This window comes from Zootoca vivipara, chromosome 6, assembly GCF_963506605.1.
Source record: "Zootoca vivipara chromosome 6, rZooViv1.1, whole genome shotgun sequence".
Taxonomy (NCBI): domain Eukaryota; kingdom Metazoa; phylum Chordata; class Lepidosauria; order Squamata; family Lacertidae; genus Zootoca; species Zootoca vivipara.
The window spans coordinates 22,883,378-22,897,741 of record NC_083281.1 but is presented as its reverse complement, the minus strand read 5'-3'; the positions used below and the strand labels follow the sequence as shown (position 1 = coordinate 22,897,741).

The following is a 14,364-nucleotide window of genomic DNA, read 5'->3' as shown; positions in this document are numbered from 1 at the left end:
TTCCCCCCCTCCCCTTTTTATCACCAGTGTTCTCCATGGGACCCAGGGGGGATATAAACCAAGCCAAGCCACGGACGGGCACGGCTTCTCACCACTTCTTCCGAAACCAGAGCCATAAAAGGCCTCTCTTTGAAATTAAGTCCTTGTAAAAACACCACCATCCCCTCTGTCTGCATATAGGGCAGAAGCTGTACATCATGCAAAATCGGCAGTCAACACGTTCACCCTGGGCAGAGGGCGAGCAGGATGGTGCAATGGCTGCAGTGTTAAGAAATCTACCTGCAGCCAGCTTTCTGATCGTGGTTGTTTTCCTGCTGGGGCAAACTAGCTTTTGGTCTGTTTCGGCTCTGGCGCATGGTACTGTGCTGGTCTTTGTAATAATTAATTTTATTATTTATACCCCGCCCTTGTGGTTGGGTTTCCCCAGCCACCCTGGGCAGCTTCTGGCACATATAAAAACAATAATAAAACATCCAACCTTCAAAACTTTTACTCAGCATAGAGGCAGCTGTTGCCCCAGCTACGTGCATCTGCACACACACAAGCCACCTCAATGAGCCTTATCAAAGGTGGCAGAGCAGGAAATGGCTTGGCATTTTTAATGCTGCAATTCAACTAGCTCTTTGCATAATCCCCGTTGCTGTACTGACTAAAAATGGTGTTCACACACCAGGGTAATCTAGTCCAACCCCCTACAATGCAGGAATCTCAACACATGGTCCCCCATCCAGTTTGAAGCAACACACCCCACCTACCGGTAGTCCGGGGTTAACTGCAGAGCAAACAGTACATTGCAAACCTCTTGCTCAGAGTGTTGATCCCAACTGTAATGCAATCTACTGAGAATTACAGTATAAATGCAATTGTTAGGGCTGGTCACTTAATAGAAACTCGGAAGTGCATCCAGCGAGCTCTCCCCAATCTAGTGCCCTTCATCTGCTTTGAACTGCACGTACGCTGGCTAAGCACGATGGGATTTGTAGTCCAAAATGTCTGGAAGGCACTAGATCAGGCTTCCTCAAACTGCCCTCCCGATGTTTTGAGACTACAATTCCCATCATCCTTGACCACTGGCCCTGCTAGCTAGGAATCATGGGAGTTGTAGGCCAAAAACACCTGGAGGGCCGAGTTTGAGGAAGCCTGCACTAGACTGAGGAAAGCAGAGTTAAGCAGTGTAAGAAGGAGGCTCCTGTTTTGTAAGATGATGCTTAGTATATTCTTTCTCCTGCCATAACCTTCTCTTGTGTGACAAAATAAAAAAAAAATCCTTCCAGTAGCACCTTAGAGACCAACTAAGTTTGTTGTTGGTATGAGCATTTGTGTGCATGCACACAAAACGGCACAATGCGGGTGGCGCCGTGGGTTAAACCACCGAGCCTAGGGCTTGCCGATCAGAAGGTCAGCGGTTTGAATCCCCGTGACAGGGTGAGCTCCCGTTGCTCGGTCCCAGCTCCTGCCAACCTAGCAGTTCGAAAGCACGTCAAAGTGCAAGTAGATAAATAGGTACCTCTCTGGCGTGAAGGTAAACAGCGTTTCCGTGTGCTGCTCTGGTTCGTCAGAAGCTGCTTTGTCGTGCTGGCCACATGACCTGGAAGCTGTACTTGGCCAATAACACAAGATGAGCGCCGCAACCTCAGTCGGTCACAACTGGACCTAATGGTCAGGGGTCCCTTTACCTTTAAGGTGCTACTGGAAGGATTTGTTTCAACTGCAGCAGACCAACATGGCTACCTACCTGTAACTACAACTTGTGTGAGGTCTTGTAAAATAGTTTGGGACAAATGGAACATGCTTTACTCAGCAACTTGCAATCACACCTTAGCACAAATGCCCTTGAGCCAGAGGCTCCATGCAGCTTTTATGTTGGTTCAAAGTATAGAATTGCAGTGATGGAGGGAACTCCAAGGGTCATCTGTTCCAGCCCCCTGCAATACATGGATCACAACTAAATAATCCCTGGCATGTGGCTATCCAGCCTGTGTTTAAAAACCTCCAGGGAAGGAGAGCTCGCCACCTTCCAAAGTAGTCCGTACCACTGTCAAACAGCTCTTTACACCAGAAAGTTCTTCTTAATGTTTGGTCATAATCTCCTCCTCCTTTGTAATTTAAATCCATTGGTTCAACCCCTCTGGATCAGCAAGAAAACAAGCTTGCTGCATATTCCCTAAGATACTTCATAGCTCTTAGCTGATCCTCCTTTGCTGTTAAAGACAATTTTTTACTATAAGGGGACAAAGATTGCCAACACGCTCAGTGTAGCTTAAAAGATGCCTCAGTCATTTGCCGTCAGTCATCAATGCCCAACTATCTCTAGCAGTAATTTCATTTCTCACTGAATCCCAGGACATGAAACGCAAGAGGGTTTTGTGCCAGCAGCTGCAATCCTAACCCCACTTTTCGGGGAGCGAGCCCTAAGGAATACACTGGGACTTCCTTCTGACTACAACTCCCAAGTTCCATCCTAAAAAATGATGAGTTGATCTGAAGAGGGGAGGGCATAAGATTAGCACAGTGGGTGCCCTCCTTTCTCGGCCCCAATGCCCAGTAGGGAGCTGTTTGCAGAGAGCGGTAAAAGTTAATGTGGGATGTAATGCATGCAAGCACAGTCTTATGAGCTGTTGCCTTTTGATAGCCGCCATGAAAGTTGGTGTCCATGACTGCAAAAAGAGCACAGAGTTTCTGTAAAAGGGGCAGAGGTGGCACTGCCAGGCAGCATTCTAAGCCAGCTTGTTGCAGAAAGGTGCAAGCAGGAGAGAGAGCTGTGCCCCACAGTTTGCATTGCTAAATGTCCTCCACCCACTTCAGTAGGGCTCCTGTGCTTTGGACGGCTATAGGATAGGGTGTCATCCAACGGGTGAAGCTTTCCTCTCTGCCATATCAGCACCTTGTTTTTGAAATTCAGCTTAGCCCAGTCCTTCCCTTCTCCCTCTCCATTTCAGCTTTCAGGAAAGAGGGTTGTTGGGGGGGTGGGGGTGGGGTGCGCTCAGCTTCCAGCAGCGGGGAAAGGAGTGATTGACAGCAAGGCTCAATTTTCTCTTGGATGTATTCAAGATTAGATTGCAAAAGTGCCGTGCATTTTAAAGGATGTGGCTACATCATCATCGTAGTCGCCAGAGAGAGAGAGAGAGAGAGAGAGAGAGAGAGAGAGAGAGAGAGAGAGAGAGAGAGAGAGACGTGATCCTGAAGAATAATTACACGTGGCTGGAAGCACAAGAGGATCCCCCCCCTCCTCCCTACTCTCTCTCCCAAATATTGAACCCAAAGAGGGTTTGGTAGAAAGTAGATTCAACTACTAATACTCATGGCAGGCTGCAAACTTATAATGCCAAATAACCTCTCCCATGCTTCACTCCCATTCTCCTGGAGGTCTTCATCTCTCTCATCACCTTGCATTTTGCTCAGATTGTACCCTGTTTTCGCAAGGCCCAACCTACCCCAGCCCTCTCTATGGGATGGCACAGCCCTCAGTTGCTCTTCTATCTCTCTTCTCTTCTCCCCGCCTCCAGGGAAATAAGTATTGCTACTTAATTTTTTTCTGGTTCACCTGAGAATCATAAAATTGTAGAGATGGGAGGTACCCTAAAGGTCCTCTAGTCCAACCCCTTGCAACGCAGGAATCTTTTGCTCAACGTGGAGGTCGAACCCCTGACCCTGAGATTAAGAGTCTCATGCTCTCCTGGCTGAGCTATCCCAGTTAAGCCACCAAGCAGGATTGAACTTCCCTGCATCAGTTGCTGGGATAGGGAGTTCAATCCTGTTTTCTGAAGGGCAGGTTCTGGATGCATGTCTACATACTCCACACCGGGCATCGCACAGGATGTCCAGTGTGGGGCAGGTGTTTGGGGCGTGGAGGCAATAGTCCCATGGGCCACATGGGGAGATCTGGCAGGCCGCATCTGGCAGAGAGGCTGACCATTCCCCACTACTGCTTTAATCAGGGACATTGCAGGGGGTTGGACTAGATGCCCCTTGTGTGCCTTCTAATTTTAAGTTTCTTTGATTTATTTATTTTTCATCAAAAAGGGGAGAGGGAGGGGCTTATCAGAGGCCTGGCACAGAAGACCTGGGGCTCAAGCCCCCTGTGCCATTGACATCCCTGTCACTCTCCTTTTATCAAAGTTCAACCCCAACTTTCCCATGAAGCCCCATCCCTCATCGCCAGCTGATACAGAAGCGGAAACACAACAAAGCCTGCCTTTGCCCTCTCCTTATCCTTGCCTCTCCTGCCCCACTGTCTAAATTTAGGCTGCCAATTCCTCGGGGCAGGGACCTGCCTTTTGTCTGTGCGTCGCTGTGCCATGCAGCCTACGCTCTGATGGAGCTCTGCGTGCAAATCAATGAAAACACAGAAAACCAATTACCAACCTAATTCTAGCTTTGCTCGAGAGACGCGTTCTTGAAGAGGAAGCGGCAGAAAGGTCCCACTGCTTGTAGGGTGCAGGCAGGCCCATAGGGGGCTGGAGTTTGAGGGGTGGGGGTGGGGTCAAGGAGGTTATGGGGGTCAGGGGTAAGAGCTGGAGCCAACTGGGCTGCATAGGTGAGGTGGGGGGTTGTCCTTGGCATGAAAAACTTTAATAAAAATCTTAACGTGCAAAAGAGAGAGAAAAAAGTCCCCTTCCCCTAGTGATGCTGCTGTAGAATAGAATGTCCCTATTATCCTCTGAGGGATATTGGAGGGTATGTCAACGTAGCCACTATTCAGTCTAGTCAGGTTCTCTACATGGGGGGGGGGGCGTCTTGTCCTTTGCCTCAGGCGGTAAAATGTCCCTGTCTTCTTGGCATCTTAACCAGTCGCTTTACTCCTGCCCCGAAAGTGGCTGGAGGCTGATTGAATTAGGCACCCAAGGAAACCCCCTCGACCAAGAGGCCAGGAAGACACTCACCTTGCTAATGAGCAGAATGAGGCTCGTTAGGAACAATTTGATTCCGAGATGAGTTTGCTGCCCCAACGATCAGGCGCCATTCATCTTTGTTCTGCCGGTTGCCGCGACATTTGGGATTCGGGGACAGATGGGCCCAGTGGCCTGATTCGGAAGAGGCTGCATAAGAGCTGTCCGAGGGCTGTGGGGCCTTCTCAAACAACCGCAGGTGGAAGGCTAATAAAAAGGGCCAAGGGACAGGTAGGTCCTTTTATTCCGTACTGCAGAAGCCAGGTCAGGGAGGGCGGGCAGGTTTTTTTAAAAATATATACCAAAACTGAGAAGCAGGGGCTACTTAAACTTTGTGCTAAAAATGGGGTGTATCCATGTTCCACCTCCACTGGCAGGAGCAGAGAGTACCAGTGACACAGAATCACAAGTAGGGATACAGCTCAGTTGAAAGAGCGTGAGACTCTTAATCTCAGGGTTGTGGGTTCGAGCCCCATGTTGGGCCAAAGATTCCTGCATTGCAGGGGGTTGGACTAGATGACCCCCATGGTCCCTTCCAACACTACAGTTGTATGATTCTTAACTGTTGTGCACAGGTCCTGCTTTTGAGGCCCTGGCTTCTTCCCTCCTTGTCCCATTGTGTGTTGTGGTGTTGTTTTTTCAGACCGTAATCCTGTGGGTAGAGAATGCCTTGCTTTGATTGCCTTTAAGCTGCTCCGGCAGCCTTTTGGCAGAAGAGTAGGGTACAAATGCTCTAAGTGATCATCATCATCATCGCCATCATCTGGCTGGCCAATGTGAGAACAGGATGCTGGACTAAATAAGCCACTGGCTGGAACCATTAGGGGGTGCTTCCATAACCTCCAGATGTCCCTATTTTCGAGGGATAGCCCTGGAATTACAAAAGCCATCCTGGTTTCTGATTTGATCCAGGAATGTGCCTGTTTCCCCCACCAGTGCCAAGCTCAGGGAGGAGGAAGAGGCGGTGCTTTTTCGATGGTGGCTGTGGCAGTGGGGGTTGTGAGAGAGCAATCCATGGCCTCTCTGTGGCCGCCACTCGGCCTCCTCCCTTGGGCAGCTCGTAGTGGCTACTGGAGAGCAGGCGAGGAAGAGGACAGGCTGCCGCTTGATGTGCCCGCTCTGAGGGGCAGGCAGAGGGCAGGGCTGGGTTGGAGGGGGAGGGCAGAGCAGGATGCAAGGAGTCTTGATTTAAAAATAAAAATGCTTTGTGCGTCCGCATCTAATCTTGCCCCTTTCCAAAATTAATTTATTTTTGTGTTTTTCTTCTTGTAAATCTACCAGAGAATAAAATAAGATAAAATCTGGATCAATGTTTTGGTTTTTTTCAGGAGAGTGGAGGGCATGTGTGCTGTGTCCCATAGGTGTGGTGGCACTAGCCCTTCTGACAGGAAATGCTCCGTGGGGTGGGGAGGGGGAGACCAAAATTGGGGGGGTTGAGGAGGGTCAGTTGTGGGGAGTGAAACATGTCCTTATTTTCATCTGACGAATGCTGGAGGGTATGTATATGCTTCTTAATGCTCTCAGAGCCTGGACGTGAGAACGATGGCAAGGGCCTTCAAACAGCTACTGTCTAGCAACACCTATCAAAGTGGCTGAGCTGCAGTAAGGATCCAGAATGGACAAAGCCACAAACATGACCTCGAAGCACGAGGCAGATAGAAAAAGGGTCCATTGTTGTGGAGATGGGCAGAGTTAGGTTAAGTGGAAATATGGCTGTGATCCAGCAAGACAGAAAGCGCTGCAGGTAAATTCACGCCAGGGAGATTGCAATCCCAGGCAGGGCCGGGGCCTGAAAAGAGGTGGGTGGGTGAGGGGTGTGCACTTCCTTTTTTCTATTTCTAGAAGGCAAGTTCTTCTCCCTCTTCCTCCACTTTTCAAAAGCCCTCATTTCTCGGCTGCTCAGCATTGGACTCGCCGTTCTGCGGTGGTGGAGGTGGGCATCTGGTCGTATTAGTTGCCCAGCGAAGCCCAGGACTGTGATGATGGGAAGACACTCGCCCGCTAATGAGCACAGCGAGACTCATTAGGAGCGATGTGATTCCCAGACAGCTTTGCCTGCCTCCAGCTTAAGAGAGTTCACCGCTGTGACCCGGAACGGGGAAAAGACAGGCAAAAGGGCACACCGAGGCAGGCAAACAGAAACTCTTTAAGTGCGATGAAAGAGGTCTGAGCCACACACACACACACACACACACACACACACACACACACACTCACGACAGCCCAAGGCTTTTCTGGGCAGAGACGCTCCCTCCACTTCTAAACTGCTGTGCTTCTTACCATATTACCTGCCTTCACCCTTAGCCTATGTGGGGGTGGGAGTGACAGGCCTGGCAGTAGTGGGGCCAGCGCATGGCATTTTGGCACACGAGGCAAGCTACAAAATGGTGCGCCCTTCCCCAGCCAGGGAAGGAAAAGTGAGGAATAAGGATGGAAAGAGACCAGCAGAGCCTCCTGTTCACCAAGACTCTCCTGTAGAGGCAGATCCAGCCTTGCCGCAGTCTCATAGGGTGGTGCATTCCTTAGAGGCTGATCTGCTTCCCCTGTAGATCCTGCCACCTGAGGCATCTCCCCTTGCCTCATGGGTGGGCTGGCCCTGAATGTCAGCATGGGGCATCCTCAGGCAGCCACTGGGATCCCAGTACCCCAGGATAGGCAATTGTGGATGCCCGTCCTGGGCCCCTTTTAAACCAATGTTTGCCCCAATGAGCACTGGACTGCTGGGTGCCTCCCTTTTGATTTCTCACAATGCTCCGCTGTGAGTCACATTGGAGTGTTAACATGGTGTGCCCCATCGCCTTTCCCCCCCCCCAAAGGAGTGCTGCCATTTAAATTTCCCACAATGCCCCAGACCAGGGATAGCTAACAATGTGCTCTCCAGATTAAACCCACCTCCAATCAGCCGCAGCTACCTTGGCCAAGGATGTTGAGCATTTTAGTTCAGGAACATCTGGAGGAAATCACAGAATCATAAAAGTTGGAAGAGACCACAAGGGCCATCCAGTCCAACCCCCTGCCAAGCACGAAACACCATCAAAGCATTCCTGACAGGTGGCTGTCAAGCCTCCCCTTAAAGACCTCCAAAGAAGGAGACTCCACCACACTCCTTGGCAGCAAATTCCACTGTCAAACTGCTCTTACTGTCAGGAAGTTCTTCCTAATGTTTAAGTGGAATCTTCTTTCTTGTAGCTTGAATCCATTGCTCCGTGTCCGCTTCTCTGGAGCAGCAGAAAACAACCTTTCACCCTCCTCTATATGACATCCTTTTATATATTTGAACATGGCTATCATATCACCCCTTAACCTTCTCTTCTCCAGGCTAAACAGACCCAGCTCCCTAAGCCATTCCTCATAAGGCATCGTTTCCAGGCCTCATGCTGGGTACTCTGCCCCAAAATGCTACATCAGGACACGGCAGGGTCTTAAAATGCTATGGCTGGCCACTGTGAGAACAGGATGCTGGACTGGATGGGCCATTGGCCTGATCCAGCAGGCTCTTCTTATATAACCTGGAGCTGGTGATTTGGATATATATTATTTGTTCTCCGGCCCCCTCATGCCTTGGAATGAAGTGTGCACCTGTCCAAATCTGTTTTCACCACACTGAGACACACGTTTTGTCTTCATCACTCAAAGTCATGGGGGTGTCATGACAATAGCTGAAGAGTATCAGCCAAGAGGGTGCACAGGTATCTCAAACGAACGAAGACCACACCAATAGATGAGGTCATGGGCATGATCCAAATGGCTCAGCCAGATGGGCTTCTTGGCCTGATCCTGACCGGGGAAACCACAGCTGTAGGTCAGGAATAACTGAGTCCAAGGCAGGAGGAGTGCAGGGAGCGCTGGGTCCGTTGCTTTTACCTAGATTGTCACTCCAGCTTCTTGGGCAAGCGCGAGCAGAAAGTGCCGCAAACCCAGAATTTATGCCATTTTGTTGAACATTAAATTCCCCCCACTCCTGCAATTGTTTTAAAATATTTTTTCCGGTAGCTCCCAGTCGGAATGTTTTCCACGAGAAGAGAGTTTTGTACAGAATGACAGATGGGGGACGCGTAGAGGGACCCGGCGGAGTAATAAAAATGAGAGTGAAGGAGAGAAATGGAAGGGAAAGCAGGAACTAATGTGCAGGGCTCTCCGTCCTCAGCTGAAATGGGGGCTTAGCACATTTGTTCAGGGACTGGAAACAGGCACAGCAGAAGACCAGGCGGTGTGTGTGTGTACAGATGCTGCATAAAGATGTGAGAGCAGTGCATGCAGTATGTTATGGGGGCAAGAACATGGACCAGAGGAGCAGGAATCCAGTACCGGGACAGCAGTGGGGCAGAACGGCCACAGAGCGTTAGGGATTGCAGGAAGAGCCAGACGTGCACAATGGCTTTGGATGGGGAGCTACTCAACACCCAAGTTCACTGGGTGGCCTGAGGATATGGCTGCATCTCTCAAGCCCCAACATTACTGTGAAAATAAACCAAAGGGGTTGGGGAGGCACTTCCCCAAGGCCCTCAGAGAGGGAATGTGAGGAGGATGATCTAGAGGACAGAATGGGATCTGGCAAAACACAGATTCGAATCCCATCTCTGGCATGGATGCTTGTGCAGCCTTGGTTGGGGGCAAAGCACACTCTCCCAGCCTCCATTTCTTATCTGTGAAATGGGAGCAACGGTGGCGTGCCTCTGCGGATGAGAGTGGATTTGGTGTTTGGCTGAGCAATGGCAGTGAACTCCCATGGGGCTTTGCTGCCCTTGTTGGCTTCATATGTCTGTTCTCTCCCCCCCCCCCGCTTTTGCCGCAGAAAGATTGTGATGGGAAAAGCATCGAATTTGCTTGCTGCTGCTTTAAGCTCTGTCAGTAGCACCCCCAACACAGGAAAACAGGCTGGATCTCCTGCACAGGGTTCGCTCCAGAGGACATTGAGGCTGGGCAGCTTGCTGGGGCTCCAGGACTGGGAAATAATAGCCCCCGCCTCACCCTGTTACTCTCCACTGTTACTGGGCACCTGGCTAGAGATGGATGCAGTGGAGAAGAATTCCCTGTTTGTCTGCTTCAACTCTTGAAGGATTGGAGAGTTGGGCAGCCGAAGAGAGCTCACATCATTACCTCCACTTCTGAATACCGGTTGCTGGAAACCACAGGAGGGGAGGGGGCTGCAGGGCTCAGGTCCTGCTTTCAGGCTTGTCGTGGGTGTCTGGCTGGCCTCTGGGAAAACGGGTTGCTGGACTCTATGAGCCCCCAGCCTGATCCAGGTTGTTGTTGTTTAGTCGTGTCCGACTCTTCGTGACCCAGGAGGGTTCACCTTATGTTCTTTGCATTTCCAGAGCCAGCACCGCTTCCACAGCACACACTCATGAACAAGGATACCACAACCACTGGTGTTAAAAGAATTAATCAGGGGGATTTATTGAAGTATCAAAGGTGGTTAAAAGGCAGACATAGATATTTACATATATATTAACTTTCGGGCGTGGGGGAAACAGTCTTGGGCTGCAGAGGAACAAGCCCCCCTGCATACTCCCGACCCCCAGTTATATATTAATTATTATATTTTCCATTCTTTTCATTTTTTTTTAATCTCCCCTTCCGAGACACAAACAATATAAAATAAAAACCGCGAGCCAGAGACGGACACAGAATCACACGTCGGTTTCTTTTCTTCTGTTTTGTTCCCCAGACAAAAGACAGAGGGGAAAGGGGGTGGGATGGAAATTCGAGGGAAAGCGAGGAGTGGGCATCTACTGGCACAAAATGAGGGACGTCGGCAAGGATGGAAGGAACCAAGAAGACCAGGAGTGGAGTGAGGAGCGGGGGAGAAGGGAGCGGGGAAGAGATGGGGTTCAGCACCCCCCCTTTTGTGGTTCAAGACTCAATCATGGCACTGGACCTCGGGGTGGGGTGGCAGCTGCCTCCGGAGCAGCCATTTCCACAGAGGATTCCTCCCATTGGCAGTCGCCAGCATTCCATCCTGCAGCAGTGCATTGCAGCCACCTCTGGGGTGGAGGACTAGCCGTTTGTAACAGGGGTTCGTTTCTTTACCGACCCTTTACCGCAGCTGTGTTTGGGGGAGGTTGAACCTATGAAAGCAACATCCAGACAGGTGCCGAGGGAGGGGTGCCTATTGCTGAGCCTCTTGTCTTCTTCGAGGGCGATCCCAGCTGCTTCCAGGGAGGGAGGCCGAGCGGAGAGGGAGGAAGGGGCAAGGGGGTGTTGCGAGCGACACGGCGGTTTCTCTCTCGGGGGGGGGGGGGTCTGGGGATGGGATGGCGTAACATCGTGGCCACCAGGCCCAAAGGTGAGGAGGAGGAGGAGGAGGAGCTGAAACTGGCCACAGTCAAATCTGCATATGCTGACAAATTCAAACGGATGCAAATTCTTTTCCAATGTCCTCCACTTTCTGCAGAAGCTGGGCTGTGGGCCAGGGGGCAACACTTGGCTGTCAAGGACAAAGTGTCGGCTGGGGGGGGGAGGTCGATGCGCCAATGGGGCTCCGTAGTCCCATCGCCTGTCCCCAGCTGGGCACATCACATAACAAGGACGACAGAGACAGACAGACACCCCCCCTTTCCTCTTCCCACCCTCCCTCTCCCTCCCCAAACTATCATGGCTTTGAAGGAAGAAAAAAAAAGAGTCCAACCTGCTTCATAAGGCCCCACACGGCTTGAGCGGCCCTGGGCTTAGCAGTGGGGGGGGGGAAGGTGCGGCTGAGAGAGATATGGGGCCAGGCGCCCTGAAGACAACTCAAGGCGACCCGCCGACTCCCAGCCTCACGCTCCTGTCATGCTGCACGCCAAACACTCCAACCCAGCGGCTCCCCTCCTCAGCGGCTGGGGGCAAAACACACCCGAGGGGGGGGGTCCCAACTCACAGAATGGCTCTCTCTCCTCCCTCCCCCCCCCAGTCGCCTTCCCTGAACTCGAGAGTTTCCTCCGTTTCCTCCAGGGCTGCTGGGGAGATCCTGGCGCTCCAGAGCAAAATATGTTAGCCCCATCTCCCTCCCCAGATATTCTGAAACTCAGTGCTAATATTGGGGAAAAAAGCAAACAAGCAAACCCAGAGCTAACGAGCCACAGTCCCTCCAAGGGGAAGGGCTCTTTGACACCGTGACTCACCCTTGCAGTCACAGCAGCCCTGGGTCTCTGGGTGTCCTCTCCACCTGCCTCGCCGGGTGGCTTCTACACTATTTACAAAGAGACCCAAGCCCTCCCACAGGGCTCTGCCTGTCCCCAAAGAGAAAAGGGTTGTGGCTACCCCAGCCTCCTGCTCTTTTTTTTATGGAAGTGGGGCCATGCACACGCACGCACACACACTCTCTCTCTCACACACACACACGCATACACCCTCCCCAGAAGTAACAGGAAATAGCTCTGGTGCAGAGGGTTTGAGGGGGGAGGAGTCAGCCAATGGCAGGAGGCGGAGCTTCATAGCTGGGGTGGGGCTAAAGTCCTCGGTTTCAAAAATAAAACCGAACAAGTGGTGGCCATGTGTGTGGTACCCCTCTCCTTTTTTTTTTTTTTACACAATGGATATTTTTAAAGTGTTTTTTTTCTTTTTAATCCAACCCTTCTTTCCCCCTCCCTCCCCTCCCCCAGCAAGAGTGGCAGCTTTTCTATAAATCTCTCCCCCCTCCTCGGCCGCTCTGCCCCCAGCGCTCAGCCCCTAGCACCCCTCCCCTTCCCCCTCCCCTCTCCCAGGCTCAGATGAAGAATTCCTCCTTGCGTTTGTGGCCATCGCCGCCGTTCAGAAAGGCCTCGCGGGCTTCTCCGTGCTCGTCCAGGCCGCTTGCCTCGTGCGTCAGGTAGGAGCCTGTAAAAAGAGGACGGGTGTGTGTGTGAGTTGAGGAGAAGACTGGGCACAAGACCTTGCTAAGGAGACTCCATTCATAGAATCATAGATTTGGAAAGGACCCCAAGGGTCTCCCAGTCCGACCCCCTGCAGTGCAGGAATCACACCTCTAATTACATGTGTTGGTCCTCATCCCACAACTAGAGAACAGATCCTTGCTTTGGCGCTATTTCTGTTTGTATGAAAGCCACATTCTGTCGCCCTCAGTTTGCAATGGCTCTGAAGACACATCGCCAGCTTATGCATGTGCAATGGGACCTCACGGGTGTTTAGTCACAAACACATCCCCACTGGATTTAACTTTCAGCAATAAGAAGAGGAATTCTGGAAGGCAGAGAATATCAGGTTCTGCTCTCTAGCGATTGTACCCACAGCCAAGGGGGTGCGTAGTGGCAATTGGAGGAGAGCAGAATGTTTCCCCATCCGAACACATGCACCCCAAACCAGCTGGGTGGTTACACTGCAAGCTGGCACCAGGGCTTGGTACCATTACGCACTGGCTGAGCCTCGAAATCTCAAGTTCCTGATTGCTGCCATGAGCGGCTGGCCTGCCCTCTCCAACCCGCTGTGGGAACCGAAGGAGCAGATTTCTCTGCTTCTCCTTCTTCCTTTAGGGGCAGAGGTGCAGACTGGGGGCAGAGGGCGAGGGCAAGCAAGTGGGAGGCAACAAGGAGATGGGAACTCTCTGAGCGTCTCGCCCAAGAATTCCTCCCCGAAATCTGCAGCCGGCTGTGAGAGGCTAGGAGAGAAATGCAGATGGTGTACATACTTCCTGTACATTCTGCATCCCGTGCTGTAGGGTGTTTTTTTTTTTTTTTGGAAATACTAAGTTTGGATCCATTTCTATGCAAACCACCTTTGATCTGAACTGAGAAAAAGAACCACCTTGCTGTGTTTCAAGTTGGCAATGTGTACACAGCCGTAGCGCTTCCCTCCCCACATGGTTTTAGGAGCCACTAAGTCCTTCCTACGGTGGCAGGAAGCCTCACCCCCAAGCCCTCCCGGGTCTCCCTGCTTTTATCATTTCAAGCTCCTCACTCCAACCCCAAAGGCTAGAAATATGCTTTTTGAATATACACACACAGAGAGAGAGACACATGAAATGACTGTGCTGCGAGGCAGTTTCTCAGATCAGTGGTGAGAGATAGATGAAAGTCACGGAGCAACCCAGCTTTCCTTCTATAAATCAGCACTTGTGTCTTTTATCTGCCCGGCTGGCACCAGGGTTCCGACACTGACCTTTCTGCCGGATGGAGCACCACACCATGACTATAAGCACACAGATGACGAGGAAGACCAGGAGCGCCAGGATGCCCCCAACAATGGCATAGGGCACTGAAGTCTGGGCCTCCACAATGGCCCCGGGGTCTGCCAAAGACAGGGAAAGGTTAAGGTGTGAGAGGCGGGGTGGGTGGGTGGAGACGGTGCCCCCCGCGAGCGTCATACCTTGGTATGGGCCGGGGCAGAAGACCTGAGCCTACCCTATTTCTGGCTGCCCTCCTGGCAGGGGGAAAGCAAACACCTCTATTGAGAGACACTGCCGTAGGAGCAAGGATAAGGAACTGGCGGCCCACCAGCCCCAGGCAGGATGGTGATGGGACTGGCACTCCACCGACGTTTGGAGGGCCACGGGTCC

At 51.6% G+C, this 14,364-nt stretch overlaps 1 protein-coding gene across 1 annotated transcript in view; it reads right to left on the bottom strand.

Moving 5' to 3' along the window:
* Positions 1–12,560: 12,560 nt before the first annotated feature.
* The window catches only part of CADM4 (cell adhesion molecule 4), a 127,126-nt gene continuing 125,322 nt past the window's right edge, over positions 12,561–14,364 (bottom strand). The window contains exons 8-9 of the mRNA XM_035117228.2: positions 13,968–14,096; positions 12,561–12,689 (exon numbers count right to left, since the gene is read on the bottom strand). Of these exons, the coding sequence (XP_034973119.2) occupies positions 12,580–12,689; positions 13,968–14,096 (239 nt within the window). The 3' untranslated portion in view covers positions 12,561–12,579. The remainder of the gene's footprint in view (positions 12,690–13,967; positions 14,097–14,364) is intronic.